Here is a 22345-nt window from a genome sequence, read left to right as displayed (position 1 = left end):
CGCCTGGATTACTGCAACCACCTTACATACAATCCCTGATCACTCCCTACTCCCCAGCTAGACCACTCCGGTCTGCCAGCTCTGGTCGCCTTATGGTTCCCTCTCTACGTGCACCTGGCGGTCGAGCTGCACGTTCACGCCTGTTTTCCGTTCTGGTTCCTCAGTGGTGGAATGACTTGCCTACCACTGTTAGGACCGCAGAATCCCTCCCCCTATTTCGACAGACTCAAAACACACCTTTTCAAACTCTACCTTAGTCCTCCCTCCTGATTTCCCCCGCCCCTCCTTTCTGATATCCCTATCCTTGTCTAACCCCCCCCCCCCCCCCCTGAAAAAAAAAAAAGATTTGGCACTTATGATGACTATATGTTTAGAACAGCATTCCATGTGTATTTTTCCTAGTTCTGGATGTGATGCTTTGACTTGTGGTAGAACCTATGCACTTGTAAGTCGCTTTGGATTAAAAGCGTCTGCCAAATGACAAAAATGTAAATGTAAAAAATTTTAGTGATCAGTTCCCAGTAGCAGGTATTAGAGACATGGAAGCTTCAAAATCACCACCATGTTTTATTACTAAAATAAATGTTTTACATTTCTGTGAACAGGGCTTCCTGCACGATATATTTTGGAGTGATTTAAGCTTTTCTGGTTGTATTCCTGACCCAGACCTAGCATTGTCTCACTTTACTACTGTATTTAATTGTGCTGTGGATAAGCATGCTCCAGTTAAGAGACTAGAAGCAATCCCTGGTTTTCGAGTTTTCGAGAACCACACTACAGATGAAGAATGGGTGAAAGCAAGGGAAACCCAGGCGCAATCTGACTGGCAGGTTTTAAAAAAACTAAGAAATAATTGCTGCTCATTGATTAAAAAAAGGCAAAATCCGAATATTTCATCTCGTTGTTGGCCAAGAGTCAGGGTAAAGAGTCCCTGAATTCCAGTCCTTCGTCATCAAGATCTGTGATTGTTTTAATCAACATTTTATAGCGGCTGGAAATCTTTTTAAAAATTTGAAAACTCCGTCCACTACAGGAGACACATCATTTAAGGAATTTACAGTGAAAATTCTGATTGCACAATCGGTAACTAATATTTTTCATTTGTCATTATCAACCGGGACTATTCCCAGTGCATGGAAAGCTGCTCATGTTCTTCCATTATTCAAGGTTAGTGATGCCAGTTCAGTAAACAGCTATCGGCCCATCTCAAAATTGTCTTGCCTGGCTAAGATCTTGGAATCACTTAAGTTTATATGGGCGGCTTGTAGCGTAGTGGTTAAGGTAAATGACAGGGACGGGCAAGGTTGGTTGTTCAAATCCCTGTGTAGCCACAATAAGATCCGCACAGCCGTTGGGCCCTTGAGCAAGGCCCTTAACCCTGCATTCCTCCAGGGGAGGACTGTCTCCTGCTTAGTTTAATCAACTGTATGTTGCTCTGGATAAGATGTAATAATGTAATGTTAAGCAACAACAGCATTGGATAATAAACAAAAATGTGCAGCCCTTTTTAACGATCTAGCAAAGGTTTTTGATACAGTAGACCATACAATCTTAATAAAAAACCTCCATCGGACTTGATAGCTTAGGCTGTTCATGGTTCCAGGATTACCTTTCAAATAGAACTCAAGCCATTATGGTTGGGGATGTGAAGTCAAAGCATTTTTTTAAAGTTAAGAAAGGAGTACCCCAAGTTTCCATACTTATACCAATTTTATTTACAGTCTATATAAATTATATTGCCAGCAAGATAACAAATTGTAAGTTTCATTTTTATGCTGATGACACAGTACTCCTCAGCACCAACGGGCACCCAGGCCCTTACATCAGCTTTTAATGTTATACAGCATGCTCTAGCTGGTCTTAAACTTGTTTTGAATACTGAAAAAACTGAGTACATGATCTAACTTTTCTATAAGGAATACAACTATGCCAAATATTGCCATATCCTCATTGACTGATGCTCAAATTGAGCAAGTTCAGTACTACAAATATTTAGGTATCTGGCTGGATCATGATTTTTTCTTTTAAAACTCAGGTGGCCAACTTGTCCAAAAAAATTGAGACCAAAATCGGGGTTCTTTGCAGAAATAGATCCTGTTTTTCATTGGTCACCAGGAAGAGGATTGCGCAGGTGACAATCTTGCCGTTATTTGACTATGGAGATTGTTACGGGTCTAGTTAGATCGATGCCATCGGCAATCGACTAGTTTTGTTGTTTTCCGCTCAGGGACGGTCACCGGCACTTTCTATATTACATGGCTGAACTGCAAACGCGTGTCTGTCATCATTCATGTACTACAGTCCCAGCATACAGGAACTGAGATGTCCTGTACAGGCATGCCTCTAACAGTACTCTAAGGCCCTTGGACGTAATTTATCATAGCGCATTGCGCTTCATTACAGGAGATGGTTTCCAAACACATCACTGTGCTTTATATAGTTTAGTATATACTCTTCATAATAGAAGGAAGCAAAATAGCATTATATTTATAACAATACTTGTTTAGGGAAGCCATATATTTAACCCCTATTTCTATTATAGAAATACAACGGATATTCTATTTTTAATATAGGACGGACATTCTATTTCTAACATAGAACGGACATTCTGTGTTTCACAATAGAACGTTCTATTTTTAAAATAAGAGTTTCTATTTAAAAAAGATCACGAGAAATGTTACTCTGGACCTCAAGTAAGGCAAGTAAAACTGTAGCCTACCGCTGCCTACGTGATGACGCTATTCGATTGCAAAAGTCAACGTTTGCTGTCCGAATTCAATCTTTATTTAGTAAACTATATAGCGCACTATATGGACATTCACTAGTTAGGGCTTAGTAATTAATGAAGTAAGCCATTGCGGACACAGCCTCCGAGTTCAATTAAGCGCCTGTCCGCTGCGTGCTGTCCTCATCTCAGTCACCATCAGCTGAACATGCTTGAAAGATTCATCCCACACTGAAAGAATCTTCAAACAAAAAAAACCAAAAGTATTAAAAGCAACTCAGGGCATCTGAGAGCAAAAGGTAAAATCTGAAGAAAAATAAACAAGGAGCGCCCCCATCTTCAAATTCAAATACTTCCGGGTTTCCCCGTGCATTGCTAGTAATTGCCACCAGAGGTCAGGCGTCTCATTCCGTTCACAAGGGCTCTCCAGCTAGAAAAGGGGCGACAGGGAAACGGTCAAAAAGGCAGTGCATGCACGGAAGAGCCTTATTTTCAAACAGGCTATGGGAAGAACATAATTCACATACAATTAATATACTTTAACTAAATGGTTTTTACTTTACACTATAAAGTGGCGGCTGAGTTTTCAAGGCATAACGGTATGCAAGCACACCTGAACCATGACCAAGGTTTAGCAAAGCACTAAAAAGCGGAGGAAGACCAGTGTTTGCTCAAAACAAATGTGGAAAGCAACATTCCCTCTTTGACCACTGTAGCCTACAGAATGCATGGGTAAACAGAGTATCCTATTACCCACTGAGCCAATTCATTTAACCAATAGTGTGGTTATGACATTTTATCTTATCAGTTAACCGCACTGTTGATTAAATTAATTGCCCAGGTAGGTAGGGATGTAGTGCCTACATGGATCACCGGATATGGATGTAAATACTCTCAAATTAAAGAGTAGCGTTTTGTGTTAAGGTTTTGTGTCTGCATTATTGCAGTGATGGGGCTTGAGCTTCTGAGTAACATGTAAATGGTTGGCATTTATATAGCGCCTTTATCCAAAGCACTGTACAATTGATGCTTCTTATTCACCCATTCATACACACACAGCCCGGGCAGGGGATCGAACCGGCAACCCTCCGAAAGTAGTTTTAGATCATGGAGAAGCCAATTTCATTACAGCTGAACATACAATCCACTGACATTAAATGTAAATATTTAGGTGTAATTTGCCGCATTACAATTGCCAATATGCAGACGCACTATATAAGTAGAATATAAAGAGTGTTTAGATTGACATTTATTATTTACAAGTCAAAATATATATAACAACATCTACAAGGTAAGAATAAAGATGTATTACATATATGGAAACTGTAATTAAAATAAAAATTACAAGTTGAATTATGGAATTTGACTAATGAAGACAAGACAAAGACGTGTAGGAAAGTCCTGAAGCCAGAAACTCATCAATATATTACATATTTTCTAATTACAATACAATTTAAAATGGAATAAATTCTAAAACAAATGACAATAAAAATTCAGGTTGTATGTTTCTAGATGGTCTACTGCAGGAATTAATTGTATAGAAGCATGACAACTCCTGTTATCCTCAATTTAATTTTTAAATATTCCATTTAAAAAAATATTTGAAATCACAGTAAATAATCCAGATAATCACAAAATGGAATATCTCCACTGCTTTCAAAGCTGTCCCTTGCAATGTCAGTCCGTCTTCTTATCCGAAACTGTAGTTGGTCCATTGGTGGTAGAACTATTAACATTCCCATTGCATTCAGTCTGAAAAAAAAAAAGATTTTTCACATGAGCAAAGAATTCAAGTTTATTAAGAGTATTTTGCAATGAATAGAGCAAGACAATGTCCATTTAAACCAACCCTATAGTGAATTACCACAGGTAATGATGGGGTGTAACATTGTTCAGTTTGAAGCTGTAAAGGCCCTGACACACCCAGCCAACTTCAAAAACTAACGGCAACCAAGGCTGATCACGGTCAGATCGCTGAGCCGCCTCACGCCGCCCGTATGAAGTTGTGCTTGAACACACCGCAAAGACGACATCTGATGGCCAACATGCATGCATGCTCTGTGCCTGTGAGAAGAAATAACTCTACATACCAGGAGGTGGCGATAGTGTTCAGCAAAGGCTGAAAATAACATTTGAGAAATGACAAAATATAATTCAAATGAAGGCAAAAAAAATGCTTTCATTTGCATTTTTAACATTTTATTTTGTTCTGAACTGGAATCCGTTATTTGTCACAGACCCACGTACAACTTAAGTCCCTGAAACACCAAGCCGCCAACTGAATGTTGGATTGGCTGTAGAATTACCAAATTAGCGCACGAGGAGTGAGCAAATCAACAAACACCATAACCGGATTGTTTTTTTTCCTCCCCCATTTATGAGTGATTCCGTGTTTTCGTTTGGAATGACATTGGTATATTTAAAAATCAGGTGGTATTAAAAAGGTCTTAAAATGAATGTTGTTGACACCTGCGGAAACCAGAGTGGACAGACACAGACCATTGAACTGCAATATAGCAGTTCAATGTGACAGACACCCGCTAATTTCTAAATCTGTTTACCTTCCCACAACCCTAGGTCTTCCAGTTCTTTTTTTGACTGTCGCCAGCTCCTGGTATGGAGAGTCAGTTCCTCTCACGCAGATGCAGAGCGTATGTGCATGCTGGCTGTCAGCTGTAGCCTTCGTGGCGTGTTCGAGCGCAACTTCATACGGGCAACATGAGGCGAATCAAAGCAATCTGACAGTCAGCATTGGTAGCTGCTAGTTCTTTGGTGCCCATGTGTTCTCATGATAAATGTAGCAATCAACATCAGCATTTCAATGTAATGTAAAACTAAAAAATTCAATTTTAGAGTTAGGTACGTATTTATTTACTTGTAATTTGTTTTTGTATGCAACATTGTTTACCTTGCATGTCCCGTTGCAGTTCTCCTTAGCTGTTGCATCACCTGTTCCACTCTCCTGGACTGCTTTTTTTGTCCAGAATCGGTTTATGATTGGGGAGATGAAGGGGTAAATGATGGGTTCGAGAAATCTCTTATAAACCCAGAGCAGTACAGGAATGACAATGCAAGGAATGCACACCATGGCTGCGGCCCAAACCCAAAGTTCAAGCCTGAAAAAGAAAATTCAACAAAATGTTCATTAAAAAAAGCATACAATTTGACTGTTTGTTTGGGATGTGCTGATTGGCTGGAAAGTATTGCCCTGGCCAACAACGATTCCTAGTGAATCAACAATGAAAATGTCTTATTGGAAAGTAGAAATAATACAAACCTTTCAAAAAATACTCAAATACTTAAGCATTTCAACTGAAATCAAATGGTAACTTATGATAAACTGGGAGCTTGAAGCTGGCCAATGCCTCAGACCAAGACCCCCAAACACACTGCTGAAGCAACCAAGGAGATTTTCAACTAAATCACCTGACCTGAATCCCACTGAATATGCATTTCACTTGGGTGAAGACAAGCATGAAGGTAACAATCCCAAAAGAAACAGCAACTAATGATGACTAAGCATGATGATGGCACTAATGACAAAAAGTACAGCAAGTTATTCCCACAAGACCAATTTGGAACTCCAGAGATGTGGATGTAAATGCCCTTAAATTAAGCCTGTCGGCACTTTAACCTAATATCAATCCTTTAGTTTTAAATACAATGTGCGGGAGTAAAATAAAACCACAAAAACTGTCACCATCTAAAGACTAACAGCAGTGTGTGTGTCCCCCTTTAACAAAGAAAGACTGAGTGCATGGTTTTTCTGATTATTATTAAATGCAAAAAGATTTTCTTATACATCGACTCAATCACAACAAACATGACTCAATTCTTATTTTGCAGTAAAATAGTATATTTACAAGTGAATCAAAGATATACCGGCCACTTAATAATACGAGGATACAATCCACATAGATCTGGGAACATCCAAATGGGTAATGTGGTGGGAACTACTTTTATGATTCATATATTTGTACTTCATTATCCTTAGTGCCACTACCATGCTTACGTCTACAAAAGCCCAGTGGAATTATACCAGTGAAGCAGCAATTCGTAGGTAAAGCCGATCAAAACAGCCCAAACAAGCTAACCCACGAGAAGCAGTCTAGCTAACTACAAGCCACTGGGATAGCGAAGTTGCTAATCAAGCTAGTAGATACTAGTATTGTTTTCCGTTTGGATGCTAGTTAACGTTAGCTAACTTTTATCCTAAACAGGTCACTTCCACAATTAACGAAATAAATAGAAGTTACACTTCACTTTTTCCAAAACATCAGCTACACCCGCAAATCTAACCAAAGAAACTTACCGATTTTAAACAGTCACTGTTGACAACAGTGTTGTAATTAACTAGCCACTTTCTTGTTCGCAGTAACACTATTCTCGAAAGCACGACGGAAATGGAAGCAGGAGATATCTTGATACCTTTTCCGGTCTACTGAGGAAGTTGGGATCAAGTATAACTGCACAACGGACCAATGGTTGTCCATAAACCTAATCGCGCAGTGATCCACGCCCTGCCCCCAGATCATGGACATGTATCAAAATGTACTCCTATGTCTCACTGTGATCTCACTAATGTTGGGCAGTTTTTCATTGTTTTCATAATTGAAACGTATAGACATCATTAAAGCATATACATTTTCTCACTAACACTACCTTGCTAGCTAAAACAAAAAAGGTAACATTTAAGTTGCATAGCAACCGCCTGGTATCTAATGTCTTATAGTGACATAAAAAAAACAAAACGTTTTTAATTGGATTGCATCTCTAACGTCCCTTAGGTGTACAATTGCAATATACCACTGCTGTTTATTGCACTTTATTATTTCCCAGTCTAAAGATTCGGGTAAAGGTAAGTAGAGCTAACTAGGCATATAGCTAACTATCTCCGTGGTGTTGCTAGTACACGATAAGTGTATTTGCACAGGGTGAACTTTAATGTACAAATACTCATTTACGATATATTCACATATTGAGACGTTAGGTGCCCGACTGATTACAGCGCTTAAACACACCGTTCTCCGTTGACTTGTAAACAAACTAACATTTCCATCTTGTCATGTCCTCCACCATCTTTGCTTTAACGGCCTACACTGTGAAGAATCCAACCAGTATTTTTGTTACTTGCATGCCGTCCAATAGGGCACCATGTTATTGAATTAGTTTCCTCTGTTGCCGCACCCCAGTCAAAGGGTATGAGAGGGGCGGAGCGACGTTAGACAACTAGCCAAAGCAGACCTTTTGAAAACAGAGGGGTAGTGGATAAAAATAGTGAAAATTTCGAGCTAGATCCAATCGAAGAGGAGCTGCCCATTAGTTATTTCCATCGTAACCTGGGTAAGATCTACGTGCTACAGTAGTTATTTTATTTACATTTAATTTGTGCACCTACCTTATTGTTGTAAATCATTGGGATGTATTATCCTTGCTTTCTTTGGTTGCAACCTGTGTAGCTAGCTATCTAGCTAGCTGGTTAGCGACATTTCGTACGATCTAGTAACTGCGATTTCACTATAGCTACAAAGGGGCGTGTGTAGTTACGGCCATTTATTTTGTTTTTCTTTGTGGATATTTCAGAGCTACCCTTTTCATCTATCCACACGAATGTAATGATAAAAAATAAAGTCTCGATTCGTGCAGGAACTGTTGTGTATAGCAGAATCACCGAGGCCACTATCTGGTGTTTCAATCGTGTGTTGTTGGAACTGCGGTAGCTGGCTAACTACATTCTTCCTGCTGTAACTGGACGCTTCATCGCTATTACGGATGATAAATATAATTTGATGCAATGCACGGAGTGTTGGCCCGGAAATAGCTTGTTTGTTTTTGTAGGTGTATCTACTTGGTCCCAATTAAACGGTTTCTGCTTTGTATATGATCGTTTTCTTTTTAAGAATGAGCTATCATCCCAAGACACACGCTTGGACAAAAATCATGGTCTTATTAAAGTTTTGATGGATTAGTTCAACCAGAGTGTTTCATAAAGATTAAGTCTCGCGTAACGCGTTGCCTCTTTCGGAGATATACTTGAAAAAAAATAAAAAAAATAACATAAACTAGAAAATACATTTTATAAAGTCCAACTGTAATGTATTGCATAATTGCTTGAAGGTAAAGTATTGTACGAAACGTTATGGCACTGTATTTTCGTTCGCTGCTAATGTATAATGCATTTGCCATTTCTTTCTTTTTTAAGTGCATTTAGAATTGCATTTAAAAGCGAAGTAGCTTCTAAATAGATGTGCAAAATGAAGACTACGGCTATGCGTGCTAGTTAGGCGCTATATGAAGGTAGGCGCAGCACTCCTTGCTGCTTTGTAGCAGTTTACATGACATGATTTTACAGTCGTAAGCAGATGCCTATTTAGCCAGCTATGCAACCTTAGAACTAAATCTAAGCTATTCTATTTCAAACACATAACACACAATATGATCAATAACAGATATTTTTCGTATTGTAGGTCTTTGAGCTATCCCCTCGGGATGATTTGAGCTTGTGGGCGGTAGTAAAGCATTTCCGACGTGTGAACATACAGAGATTGCAACATTTCTGTTCTGTAAAATCATTCTTCCTTGATATTGTATTGACGCACTACATCTACTCTGTGCTTTTGAATAAGAACCAAACGCTGGTCCAAACCTTCCACCACACCTTTAAAATGCTGCTATGATCACCCTGCAGTTGATTGTACATTTGAATTCCTTGGGAAACAAATGTTTGCTCTTTAGCATTCTGACATTACACTGTTTAAAGAATGTATTAAATCGGATGTACTAACAGACTGCAAGATAGATTATATATCATGCATCACTAGAACCATTTTACTTTTTTGCTTGCAAGATATTACATTATCGGCATTTGGCAGACGCTCTTATCCAGAGCGACGCACAGTTGATTAGACTAAGCAGGAGATAATCCTCCCCTGGAGCAATGCAGGGTTAAGGGCCTTGCTCAAGGCCCCCAACAGCTGGGCGGATCTTATTGTGGCTACACCGGGGATCGAACCACCAACCTTGTGTGTCCCAGTCATGTGCCTTAACCACTACGCTGCAGGCCGCCCCATATATGATATGCAGGGCATGGGTGCCATACCAGTTTTTTGAAAACTGGTTTTGTATTGAATAACAAAACATTAAACACATTATACTTAATGTGTTTGGCCACTATACATAAAGTGCCCAGTCCACTTAGAAAAATATTGACTAGGAAAGTGTGTAAAGCCTGCCATGAAATGCATTTGCTTGTTCTGTTTGCTCACACAGCTCAGTATGTAGCATGTTTTATGCCACAGGTTGTGTCACAGTGCATGTCATTGCTGCATGATAGTGCTTGTGTTTTTGTGATGCTGGTAAATATAGCAAAACTACTATCTTCATGTTTTATTTAAAACTATTCAGTATTTAAAGTTGGAGTGCAATTCTCACGTGACTGCAACATCACGGTCCATTATCTCTTGTCTTACTGGTTTGCAGTCCACGTTTAGGGATTGGTTATGTTATGCATTTCAAATCAATTTTAATAAATCAATAAAACATTGATATTACATCTGATATTTGTTTAATTCAGAAGAATATTAAAATAGACAACATGAGTTGGTAAGTTCAGTCTGCCTTATCCTTATTAACAATGACAATCTTCTGATTTTGAAAATACCTATGTTGTGGTCTACTGTCATGATGACATCCCAGTTCCTGTGTGAATTGTCACATTTGGCCACAATCCATGTTTATTTTTAAACCTTTAGGCTGCATTCTTTGGATGTTTAAAATTAATGGGAATGGTATGGGATTCATGCACATGTTTATTCATCAATTTGCACTGACAGCCCAAGATGCGTCCAATCTCTGCTCAGAATGTAAGAAGTGATGCTAATATCAAATAATAATAATAATAATAATAATAATGATGATTTGATTGATACTGTAATTATGTACTCTATATGTATAATGTTGTTCAACAATGGATGGAAAAAGGTACTATGATATTTTAAATGCCACACTAACTAACTTGTTTGCAGTGCAGTTTGTGACAATTGGCTGTTGAAAGTTAGCATGCATCAGCACCATTGCACTGGCCCACATAAATGAAAACGTCTATGTACAAAATATGATTTTGCCCGTCCCATTTGTTTCCAAAATGTTGTGTATGTTGTAGGCCTTTGTCCATATTGGGAACAGACCTGCATATATTTAAAAATAACTTTTCAATATACATTTGGAATTATTATCAAACAATATTATTTTTTGAAAAATAGATCTACATTTTTACATTTCCTCCTGTATTTATATTTGTGACACACATTAAATAGATTTAATTCCATATGTAAACTTGTGCTTCGTGCTGAATCCTCAAGAATAACTGAAAAAATTTATTGACTATCTCCCATTTGCCCTGCTATTATCCTGTGATATTTTGGCCAAATAGAGCTCAGTTGGAGCTGAAAAAAACATTTTCTATATTAAGTTTGAGCTGCCTTTTAGAAAGTGAATTAAATCCATTGCATCCACTAAGGTAGACTGCCTTTACAAAGCAGACCTATTAAAGCTTGGTTCATTCAAGCACTTTTTTCATTGGGATAATTTCTTCCAGCATTAACTATGGTGCTGTTGATATGCCCTCAGTTTATTTCTCTTCACACTGACAGCTCAGCTGAAACATGGCGCGACAGGTCTGTGGAGGCAGTCGGAACTGTACCTTTTTGTACAGGTGTGAGTAGGGTACTTCTGTGAAAATTATCCTCCAGAGTGTTGCTGGTGGAATATAAACATACGCCATTTCCACTCGTTTTCTTGCATTGAATTCATGCGATTGATTTATGATTTGCAAGGATGATTTTACATTACACTTCCTTGTTTGCTTTTACTGGTCAATGCAATTGTGGAAATAGTTTGAAATATTAGCTGAGGGAATGCATGCTGCTGTGTTTTTTAGGAATTATTTGATTGAATATCCAGAGCTGGAATATGATTCTGAAATATTTTGGGGTTCACTGTACGGATGTACAGTGTAGCAGTAACCATAAGAGCATTGAGCTCAGGATTGTGCAATAGCCATTTCAAGTACAATATGAAAACAAATCATTTTTAATATTTGAGAGAGCTTCAAAGTACAGCTTTCTGACATATGTTGCCTTTTGGCTCACGTTTTTTGGCCTTATTCTTGGTTTAAGATGCTGTTAGAAAATGGGGAAACTTACTCCTACCTCCTGCGATGCATAGTAAAGTGATATGCATTTTATTTAGCTTCAATCGCTATGTCATCTTAGATCTAAGGCCTTGGTATTTTATGCCTTAGTTCTAAGAAACTGTTATTTCTCTGGCCCTAGCCTTCTCTCGCATTGTTGAAGCACAGCTCTTTTGAATGTAGCCTACATTTACCCACATGCCTCTTGCCTCATTCAGTAATGTGATCCCTGTGCTGGGTTGGAGGGCTGCCAGGGCTTTAGCGTGGGGGACGTGTTGTCGTCTCTCTCTGCCTCCCCTCCTCAGGCTGTTTCCTGCATGGTCCTGGCTCCCTATAGAGACCTTCAATTTGCAGCCCTGCAGTGTTCGACTAACTTGATCTAACGCAGCCTCCAAACCTAACTTCACTTTATTGGTGACAGATTAATATCGCTCCACAATTCTGCACTGTAATGTACACTCACTGAGCACTTTATTAGGAACACTATACCAGTACTGGGTAGGGCCTCCCCTTGCTCTCAAAATGGCCTCAATTCTTCATACCATGGATTCCACAAGATGTTGAAAACATTCCTTTGAGTTTCTGTTCCATGTTCACATGGAATCACGCACTTTCTGCAGATTTGTCAGCTGCACATTCATGCTGCAGATCTCCCGTTCTACCACATCTCAAAGGTGTTTTATTGGATTCAGATCCGGTGCCTGGGAAGGCCACTAAAAAACATTGAACTCATTGTCATGTTCATGAAACCAGTTTCAGACGACTTTTGCTTTGTGACATGGTGCATTATCATGCTGGAAGTAGCCATTAGAAGGTGGATACATTGTGGCCATGAAGGGATGCACATGGTCAGTAACAATATTCAAATGGGTTGTGACATTCAACAGATGAATGATTGGTATTAATGGGCCCCTAGTGTGCCAAGAAAACATTCCCCACACCATTACACGCACAGCATTACACCGCCACCAGTCTGGCTGGTGCCGTCCTTGGATTCTCGCTGTTGGCGCCAAATTCTCATTCTACCTCGCTCAGTATGCCTCAGTCAGGATTCATCATCGAATCGAGATTCATCAGACCAGGCGTCGTTCTTCCAGCCTGTGCCCACTGCAGCCTCAGCTTTCTGTTCTTGGCTGACAGAAGTGGAACCTAACATGGTCATCCGCCTCAAGGTTCAATGTGCTGTGCATTCTGAGATACTTTTCTGCTCACCACGAGTGTACAGAGTGGTGATCTGGGTTACCATAGCCTTTCTGTCAGCTCAAACCAGTCTGACCATTCTCTGTTGACCTGCACACTCCACACTCACTGGATGTGTTTTTTCCCCCCGCACCATTCTGAGTAAACTCTAGAGACTGTTGTGCGTAAAAATTCCCAGAGATCAGCAGCTACAGAAATACTCAAATCAGCCCATCTGGCACCAACAATCATGGCACAGACAAAATTACTGAGATCACATTTCCCCCTCATTCTGATGGTTGATCTGAACATTAACTGAAGTTCTTCATGATTTTATGCGTTGCACTGCTGCCACACGATTGTCAGATTAGATCATTGTATGAATTATTAGGTGTACAGGTGTACCTAATAAAGTGCTCTGAGTATATATGCCAGAGCAATGCAGCAGAGAGGAGTTTGGAGAGGTTCCATTGGTTGATCCCTGACTACAGATGGATTTCTGTCACTTGGGTCCAAATTTCCAAGTAACAAAAATCCAAGCTGGGATATACAAAAGAGAATGCATTTATAGCCCGGGCAGTGTAGAAACAGTGAATCAGGCATTTAAGGTTTTAATGTTTAATGTTAATGGATTTTCCAGTCTAAAACTGGAAACTGGCCTCAAAATGTAAGAAACTGAATAATATTGCAATGACATTTCAAATTTGTTTTAAGTCTTTTTACATACTTTTTTATCATTCTGAAAGCATCAGAGCCCCTGTCACTCAAAAAGCCTGTGTAGAGGAAATGAACACCAATTTCAGCATTTTCTACAGAAAAAAAGTAGATTAAAATAATTGATTAGAATAACGAGTGTGCTGGCAGCTCTATGGGTCTTTTTCCTGGCCATTGCTTTAACCGGGATATTGATAATGTAGCCTAGAGGCTCCAGTGGAATAAACTGCATCTGTATTGTACTGGATGAACCCATTTTCTTTGCTGCAGTGTCCACTGTGTAGGTCTCGGTGGGAAGCGTCAGACAGTGACAGCTGTAAAAGACATAAGAGCATTATAGTCAGATGGTGAAGGCCGTGTCTGTGCTGTCCTAATGCACGCCTTTAGCTCTAGCTGCAGATTTGTGTTGACCTGGGTCGCTGTGTTGCTGTGTGTTGATCTCACATCACCGATGGACTCCAGGTCCTCTGTACACCAGGGCAGTTCCATTTCTTTCTTTTTTTTCCCTTCCCCTTCCTTGCTATGAGGATTACGCAGGCTAAAAGTACGCAATGATAACAGAGTGGGGGTAACTCCCTGGATTTCGTGATTCTTTAGGAATGAGACCAACACCCACTGGACACATCGCATTTCCACCCTGAGTGTGAGCTTTTAAACATTTACTCTCACTCTGCTCCAGCTCTCAGTGTGTGTTTCTGTTCCTACACAGCCCACGCCCACACCCTTGACCTCCCAGAACTCAAGATGAAAATGTGTTTCTCATTTTGAGGTTTTTTTTTTTTTTTTTTTTTTTCTTCCTTTCACCCATTGTGTAGGCAGTGTTTTTAGATGGAAAGGTTGGTCATTAAATACCAAACAATGCAAGGTTTACGCCTATGGAGATGGTTTGGGAACACATTCTGTTTTCTAGATGTAGGCAACATGGTGAACATTGTACAGAGACAGAATTGGCAGCGCTGTCCGTCAATTGAATTGAACTGCCTGTAACATGAGTATGAGTGTTTTGCATTCATTTGCATGTTTTGTCTTAAACATGTATACTAATCTGAGAAAGTTTCAAAGAATGCACTTCATGAAATGTCTTGGCATGAGACTGTGAGTTTCACTAACGGGGCAATTGAGTGATAGGAGGCTCTGCAAAATTCTTTAGGCTAATTGACTCCGTGTGTACACTGAAAGACCAGTACACAGTGATTTGTTATAGGACTACGCACATCACTTTATAAATATACAGATATCCAAGATGCATAACATGTACAAGCAATGGATGGAAATGGAGGGATGGGGATCTCAAAGAGGATGACTCTGTTGCTCTTGCATGGGGTGTCGCTTGTCAGGCAGATATGACTGTATCTCCTGCAGCTTTTAAGTGTGATAAAGGCAGATAAAGACATCTCTGTGAGTCCTGACCCCTCCTACAGCCCAGCATGAGAGCTCTGCGACACTCACTGGAGACCAACCTCACAGGGTCCTTAAATACACACGCCCCGAGTTTGTACCTAAGTGGTAGTTGTCATGTTTATCTTTGCAGGCCTAGAACCGGTTAAAAAGTTATGTGAACGTTGCAATTTAAAGGTTATTACATGCTCTATGTAGGGAATAATTCCACATGGTATATTTTTTGCTTTACTTTTGAATCTTCTTGTAAACATTGGTTTCCATCAGTCGTCCAGTGTTCTTATCATTGCCACCAGGAGCCTGACTTTCCTGTGTGCGACAGTTGTTTTTGCTGTATGGAGGCTGAAATGTTGTTTTTCATTGTCTGTGTTATCTCAGTGATGGGTAAGCTGGTTTTGTTTTGTTAAAAAACTTAACAACAGGAATATAGCCGCCAATGACCATGATAACAGTGAGCGCCTAGGTTCTCTCCATTTTCTGTTTGTGTCGCAAGATTGTGCAGTAGGCTACAACCTTTGTGGAACGTATCATACTGATTGATAGCTATTTAGATTTACTCTTGTCTAGAATGGGCGACTGTGTGCCATTTTATTTTTGAATTAGAGATGTTTGCTGATTAGGTTATTTAAGTCACCAGTCTCAATCTGCTGTTTGGGAAGTGCAGAAGGAAATTATACTTTGTCCTCAGTGAACCCCAGATGTTACACAAAGCCCGTTATTACTCAAAAATGTTCTGTGCATCTTAATTGTGCACGTACATTTGTCCATGCATTAAAATGACATTACTGGAAAACTCTTTCAGTTGAAGTTGCCTCTCCAGTGTCTTCCCAGAAAGGCACTACATTCCAGCTTAAACTATGGCATTAACCCTGTGCCCTATGACCCTGGGGCGACATTGGTTCAGGAGGTAAGAGTCGTCGTCTGGCAGTCAGAGGGTTGTCCTAGGTGTGTCAAAGTGTCCTTGAGCAAGACACCAAACCCCCAAATGTTCCTGACGAGCTGGTTGGTACCTTGCATGCCAGCCAGTCGCCGTTGGTGTGCGAGTGTATAATGAATGGGTGAATGCTAAGCATCAATTGTACAGCACTGTGGATAAAGGCGCTATATAAATACCAACCATTTACGATTTGCCCTATGGGTAAAAGAGGCTTGTGGGGCTTGCTTAGCAGATTGTCAGAGCCGGCTGCTCTTCCTGTGTGCTACTGACCTGACGGTACACATCCTTCTCCCCTGACTGCTGCAGGATCCTGCAGCCAGTTCTTCACAGCTCCCCTAGAGTAAATGTTTGATGGGGAAGCTGGGAACCAGCACAAGCAGACTTTTTCCCTCTAGCCCTTTCGTATACTAAACTGGCTTGAATGAATGTAGAAGGCCATTTTAATTGGAATCCCTTATCCGATAGCTACCTCGTGTGCATTATAAATGCTGTTTAATCAGGAATCTGGTCTCGAGCATGACATTTTGCAAAACCTTAATCACAATTTTGTCAGATGTTTTCAACGTTGTCAAGATAAGACATTATGTAAAGGTACACTCAGTGGGCACTTTATTACGTATTTATGAGACTTATTTATTAGTCTTATTGGTGTTCTCCTGCTGTAGCCTCTCCACTTAAGAGGTTTAATGCTTTGTGTGTTCAGAGATGCTCTTCTACCAATGTTGTAATGTGTGGTTATTTGTGTTACTGTCACCTTCTTTGAGCAGCCTGACCTCTCTCATTAACAACATGATTTTGCCTGCAGAACTTCTGCTCACTGGATGTTTTATGTTTTTCACGCCATTCTCTACAAAATATAAAGACTATTGTTTGTGAAAATCCCTCGAGATCAGCAGTTTCTGAGATATTCAAACAACCCTGTCTGTCACCAATAATCATTCCACAGTCAAAGTTACCTCAATCACATTTCTTCCCCGTTCTGGCATTTGGTCTGAAAAACAGATGATTGGCTGATTAAATATCTGCATTAACAAGCTGGTGTACAGGTCTACCTAATAAAGAGTATATGTCTCGTGTTCAAATTCAGAATTTACTTTGGACTTTGAGAGGTTTGCATCTAATGAACCTTTGGTAGACATCACTCCTCAGTCATATGCTAACACTAATTAGGTTTTGGAGCACAGAAAAAGTTCTTGTGGAAATTGCTTTTCTACTGGTTTAACAGTAATCTGTCTAATGACCCAAATATTGGTATGTCCTTATTAACAATGGATTTCTTTGCTTCAGAGGGACCTTATTTTTACATTATGTAATGTGCTTTGGCTGCTCCCAGGTTGCCATGGAATGTGCTTGGTTTCCATAGTGACAGAGCTGCAAATCTACCAGTCTGAACAATTGCCCACTTGAAACTTGAATGTGCAATGTGTGAAGGGGGGTTTGGACTCTTTACAGTGTGATAATAAACCAGTGATGGAAACTAAAATCAGGGCCGAGCCTTGACTAGGCTGATTCACTAACCCTGTTGCTTGCATGATATCTGTGGAAATGTAGCTCTGGTATTTTTAAGTGAACAGAATTTTTGCAAAGTTTCATTTATTTGCAATGGAGGAGAGTTGTTGTATTAGAGAGGAAAGCCACTGTTGCGTATCTGCACGAGTTGTCATTTTGGGAAATGGCATGGCCCAGGTGAATGAAACACCACGTTTGGAATTTCATAATGAACCCATTAATATAGCACGGTGCATTCAGGTTAGCAGAGTTTAGTTGAAAACTACTTAAGGAATACTGAGAGATTTGAATGCTCTTTCCTACTATTTAGAAATGAGTAGGCTATGTGTCACTGTCGAGACATGGTAATCGGTAAACAGAACTGTAGAGATTGAAATTATGACTCGCATATAATTTCATAATGCATAGTGCATTCAGTGACTTAATGAAAGCACATAATGCATATTTTAGTGTAAATATGTTTATTTCTGTATGAGTCCATCTGAAATGACTGATCCTTTAAGAAGGTCCTTCCCGCAGTGAGATTGCACAGAGCATTGGGACAGGGCTGGGCGTGTATACTGTCTGGTTGCACTGAGCGTGCAGGGACTGTCATCTCCCCAGTCAGAGACAGAAGACTCATTCCAATCGCTTATTTTTCTCCTTTTTTTTGGTTTTTTTTGTTTTTGTCCTTGCTCCTGACCCAGAAATCGATTGAGGTCCGCCATCTTTAAGGACATTCCAAAATGCTAAATTTTCTTTTGAGAAGTTAGAAGTAGAAGGTAGGAACTCCCAAACGTTCCTTCCTCGTGAGGAAACGCAAGCGCATTTGTGGATATGTATATGTAAATATAAGTATTTCTTCTCAAAGCGTCGTCTGCCAGGTCTGTTACTGACGTGACCCCATCTTCACATCTTCTAGCCCCTTCCAATGGGCGGAGGAATGAGGCCAGAGTGAGGTAATGGGATAATCGATAGTGATGGAAAATGGGTCTCTCTCTCTCTCTCTCTCTCTCTCTCTCTCTCTCTCTCTCTCTCTCTCTCTCTCTCTCTCTCTCTCTCTCTCTCTCTCTCTCTCTCTCTCTCTCTCTCTCTCTCTCTCTCTCTCTCTCTCTCTCTCTCTCTCTCTCTGTGCGTGGGTGGTGCCTTCATGCATTTCTCACTGTTCACATTAATTTCAAGTGTACAGACTTTTATTACTAGTGTGTAGAAGTGCATGTTGAAAAATGGAAACGAACGCACATTTGTTCGATGATAAATGCTGGAAGCTTTAAGTAAGGCAAGGTCTTATAAAGGTGATGATTAAAAAATGCAGAACCGTGCCTATAGACAATAGATAAACACTCAACCTTATCCACTGGGCGTGCCTCCATGAGTCTGTCAGAAATCACTGATGCAGTAGATGCCCGAGTGTGGCTTTCCGTCCTTCATCGGTGATGCGTGTCCATTTACTTCAGCTGTACGTTTTACAGAGGCGCGTGGGCGATGGCGGCATTTGAGTGAGGTGTGGTCTGAGCCGTGTGATTGACAGTGTGTGTACGTGTCATATATCTGTGTTTGTGTCCCTGTATTCATGAGAGTGTGGGTGTGCGTGAAGGCTGCTAGCAGGTGAACAGCATAGCTTACAGACTGCCTCACAGGCCCCGGTGAACGGTATAACTTGGCTATAAATAGCATTCATAGTAAAATAATTCAGATGTATATTTAAACAGATGCCTAGTTAAAAGGGGAATATTGAGGAGTGCCACGGGGAAAGGGCTTCTTTAGATGGGTGAAATTGATGGCCCTGTTTGCCAGTCCGGTCACGGTCGATCTCCGGCACAGGCCATGGTAACAGTGCAGGCTTTGGAGGGGTCCCCCTCCCTTTAGTTCTGACTCAGCGGAGCATACGCGCATCTCTTTATGTCGCGCCAAAGGAAATCCAAAATCTCCGTCGCTCAGTGGAGTCTGCTGTGGTGCACATTTTACAGAGCCAGTGATGGATATCAGCTGCGGTACAGGCATTTTTAATCGCATGAATGACCGCCTACACCGTATTCCCGTTTTACAGATCCGAGCGTTTCAGGTTGTAAGCAACTCCCTATGACAATAATTTATCTTACAATGAATAAAGAGGCCTGTTCTTTGGCTGGGAGTGACTGAATGGATGGAAGGAGGAAGGAGGGACGATATTGTGGTTTCTCCTCTCTTCCTTCATAGAACTGAACTCATTAGTCTAAAACAGAGGTGCATAACAAGAACGAGTCCACTTCAGGATTTTGTGCCAGCTCCTGGTCTTAAGTATTCCATCAGCTCAATCATATGTTTATCTGGCACTTCTGTATACAGCAGGTACACTGGCACAGACTGCCTGTGCATCGTAAAGATTTTACTGTGCTCAGGTTCAGGAGCAGGCCTGTGTAGCTTCTAAAACTACAACTAAGGTCATTGGTTGGAACAAGAACCAGTACACAGACCAGGACTAAAGTTCTGTGCCCCTAGTCTAATACCCCAGATTTCAAAAACGTCTGTTGTTAATATATATATGGCTCCTTGGGTTTTTGGTTTAATAAGAACGCATTTTTGAGATTTATGTAACAATACATTTTGAAATTATTACTTTGGAAACTATGCTGCTAATTGGATTGTTCTCAATATCCTTATCTAGTTTGATTACATGTGCCATCAGGTGTTTGGTTTCCATAGCAACGGCCACGGCTGCACACTTTGATGCGAATGCGGAGTTTCTGGACTTTGGACTTGGTGTGTGAAAGTTTCCCGATTCAAAGTGTAGCACATTTTACTGTAATCCACCACAGGTCGGTTTCATGGACACAGACTAAGCTTAGTCCTGCCCCCTATTTCCATATTCAATAAAAAAAAGGCTGAAACGTATAGTAAACCTATTAAAAGCCTTCACACGCTACGAAATTGTGTTAGTGGAGTCTAGCTTTTCTCCAAAAAGCAGAAGAAGTGTGTGTGGTGCAGCTGTCTAAAGGGAGATACTATTACACAATGCTTCAGTTATTTCCTGGCCTTTTGTGTGGGGATAAGGGAGGTGGTCAGCATTGGATTTGGCTGTGGAAGTACTACAGCTTTTTATAAGAACTGGAATGAAGCAGCTAGCTTTTTAGGGTCTGTATCGTACATTTTGTGATTTGAAGACCCCCAGTAAGCGTCTTTCGCTGTGGAAGTAGCTGTCAGTCACTGTGCAGGGAGTCGTATTTCTCCTGTGTAGCCTCTCACCAGCAGCTTGACTTTAACAAAGGCAGTGACCCTCAGGAGTGCTGAGTCAGCGCCGCTGTGCTCCCAGAGTCATTAGGGCTGTTCAGCCCCCGGTCTCCACGCACTGCCATTGGACGCCTGCGCCCCCCGTCGGATAAAAGAACATGAGCGCGGTTTGGCACAGGCCGACATTACATGCCGTGGTGTGTGCGCTTTGAATCCTGGGGTGCTGTTGTATCCATTACCACGGAAGGAGGAGAGATTTCTTTTCCTAATGAGGAACCGGCATGCAAGCGTGGCTAATTGCTACAAATTCATCAAGATGTTCTTCTGTAATTAAACCCCTCCCACATAAAAAAACGCTCCCTTCAGGAAGAAAGCACTGTCTGTAGCCCCCAGCAGGTAACATAGCACACAATCAACACTGACATTTACCGTTTTGGTATTTGAATGAGAAGTTTTGCAATTATGTCTTTCGCTGTATAATGAATATTTTAGCTTGGTCGTATACATTGTTTTACCATTTAAACACCTGTTTCGGCACACTGGTGATGTGGCGTTTTCCCTCATTAAAATGTAATATGCATCTTAAAACCCCGTTAGCTCACTTTCAGTCTGACACTTTTTCTGTGATTAAATGTCGCTCCGTACCATTTTTGTCTCAGTGCTGGCTTTGGGTGTCTGGGCCTCTGCTGCGAGCCCTGGATAGTTTCAGCGCGCAGTGCGGTTGTTATAGCAGCAAGTGAGGAGACACTGCTCCGAAGACTAATGGTCTAGCAGAACGGAACCGCTCTGTGGCCCGGCTCACAGCTAATGGCGCCTTTGTCTCCAGAGTCGCCACTGCACAGTTAATGGACACTCTGAAAGCACATTATCTCTGCAAATGCACTTTCTAGCCCTGCGCATTAACAAACCGGCTTTTATCAGTCAGAAAATGCACAATGCTGTCTCGGCATTTACAATGGAGAGTTTTCTTTCAAACCGGACTTAGGTATGACTTGCAATATTTGTTTTGCGGAGGATATATACAACATATGCAACACTTGCTTAAGACATTTGGTTTGTGTCATGATGATACTACAGTAGTTAGTCGTGGTTTTTTACCCCTTTGTGATTTTAGCAGAACCGGCCTTTCTGCAGGCTTCAGTGCACACCTGCTGGCATTCTGGGGTGGGGGGGTTACAGCCAAGAAAACTTCCAACTTTAAACAAGAAGGCAGAAGCAATGACTAAAGCATGAATGCCACAGAAACAAACTGAGAATCAGCCCAAGAAATAACAATTGCAAGTAGAGTTTAACAAAAAACTCCCAAAAAGGGAAAGTGGACTAACAAACAGAGGAAAAGTAAAAATATGGGAAATTCATGCCTACTCACAACCTGAATTATTCCCAACTAAAACTCAAACCAAGAACAGAGAAAGGCCACTAAAACAGTGTTCCACAAAAGAAACTTAAAAGCTACTGGCATAAGCAGAGTACTTGTTTGGTTTATTGCAACCTATGAAATACT

At 40.7% G+C, this 22345-nt stretch overlaps 2 protein-coding genes across 10 annotated transcripts in view; one reads left to right on the top strand and one right to left on the bottom strand.

The window, feature by feature from the left end:
• Positions 1-3952: 3952 nt before the first annotated feature.
• LOC133141393 (UPF0729 protein C18orf32 homolog) lies at positions 3953-7872 on the bottom strand. Its single transcript, XM_061261921.1, has 3 exons — positions 7747-7872; positions 5634-5841; positions 3953-4477 (listed from the first exon to the last, which is right to left on the bottom strand). Exons 1-3 carry the CDS (start codon positions 7782-7784, stop codon positions 4403-4405), a joined length of 321 nt encoding a protein of 106 aa, XP_061117905.1. The 5' UTR covers positions 7785-7872; the 3' UTR covers positions 3953-4402.
• A 41-nt stretch (positions 7873-7913) lies between these two features.
• Positions 7914-22345, top strand: part of add1 (adducin 1 (alpha)) — a 43498-nt gene continuing 29066 nt past the window's right edge. For all 9 annotated transcript variants that reach the window (XM_061261918.1, XM_061261917.1, XM_061261915.1 and 6 more), the window contains exon 1: positions 7914-8068. The gene's annotated coding sequence lies outside the window, so the exon portion shown is untranslated. The remainder of the gene's footprint in view (positions 8069-22345) is intronic.

The sequence above is a fragment of the Conger conger genome, chromosome 12 (genome assembly GCF_963514075.1).
Source record: "Conger conger chromosome 12, fConCon1.1, whole genome shotgun sequence".
Classification (NCBI taxonomy): domain Eukaryota; kingdom Metazoa; phylum Chordata; class Actinopteri; order Anguilliformes; family Congridae; genus Conger; species Conger conger.
Note: the sequence above shows the minus strand (reverse complement) of the source record. Positions and strands in the feature narration are given on the sequence as shown.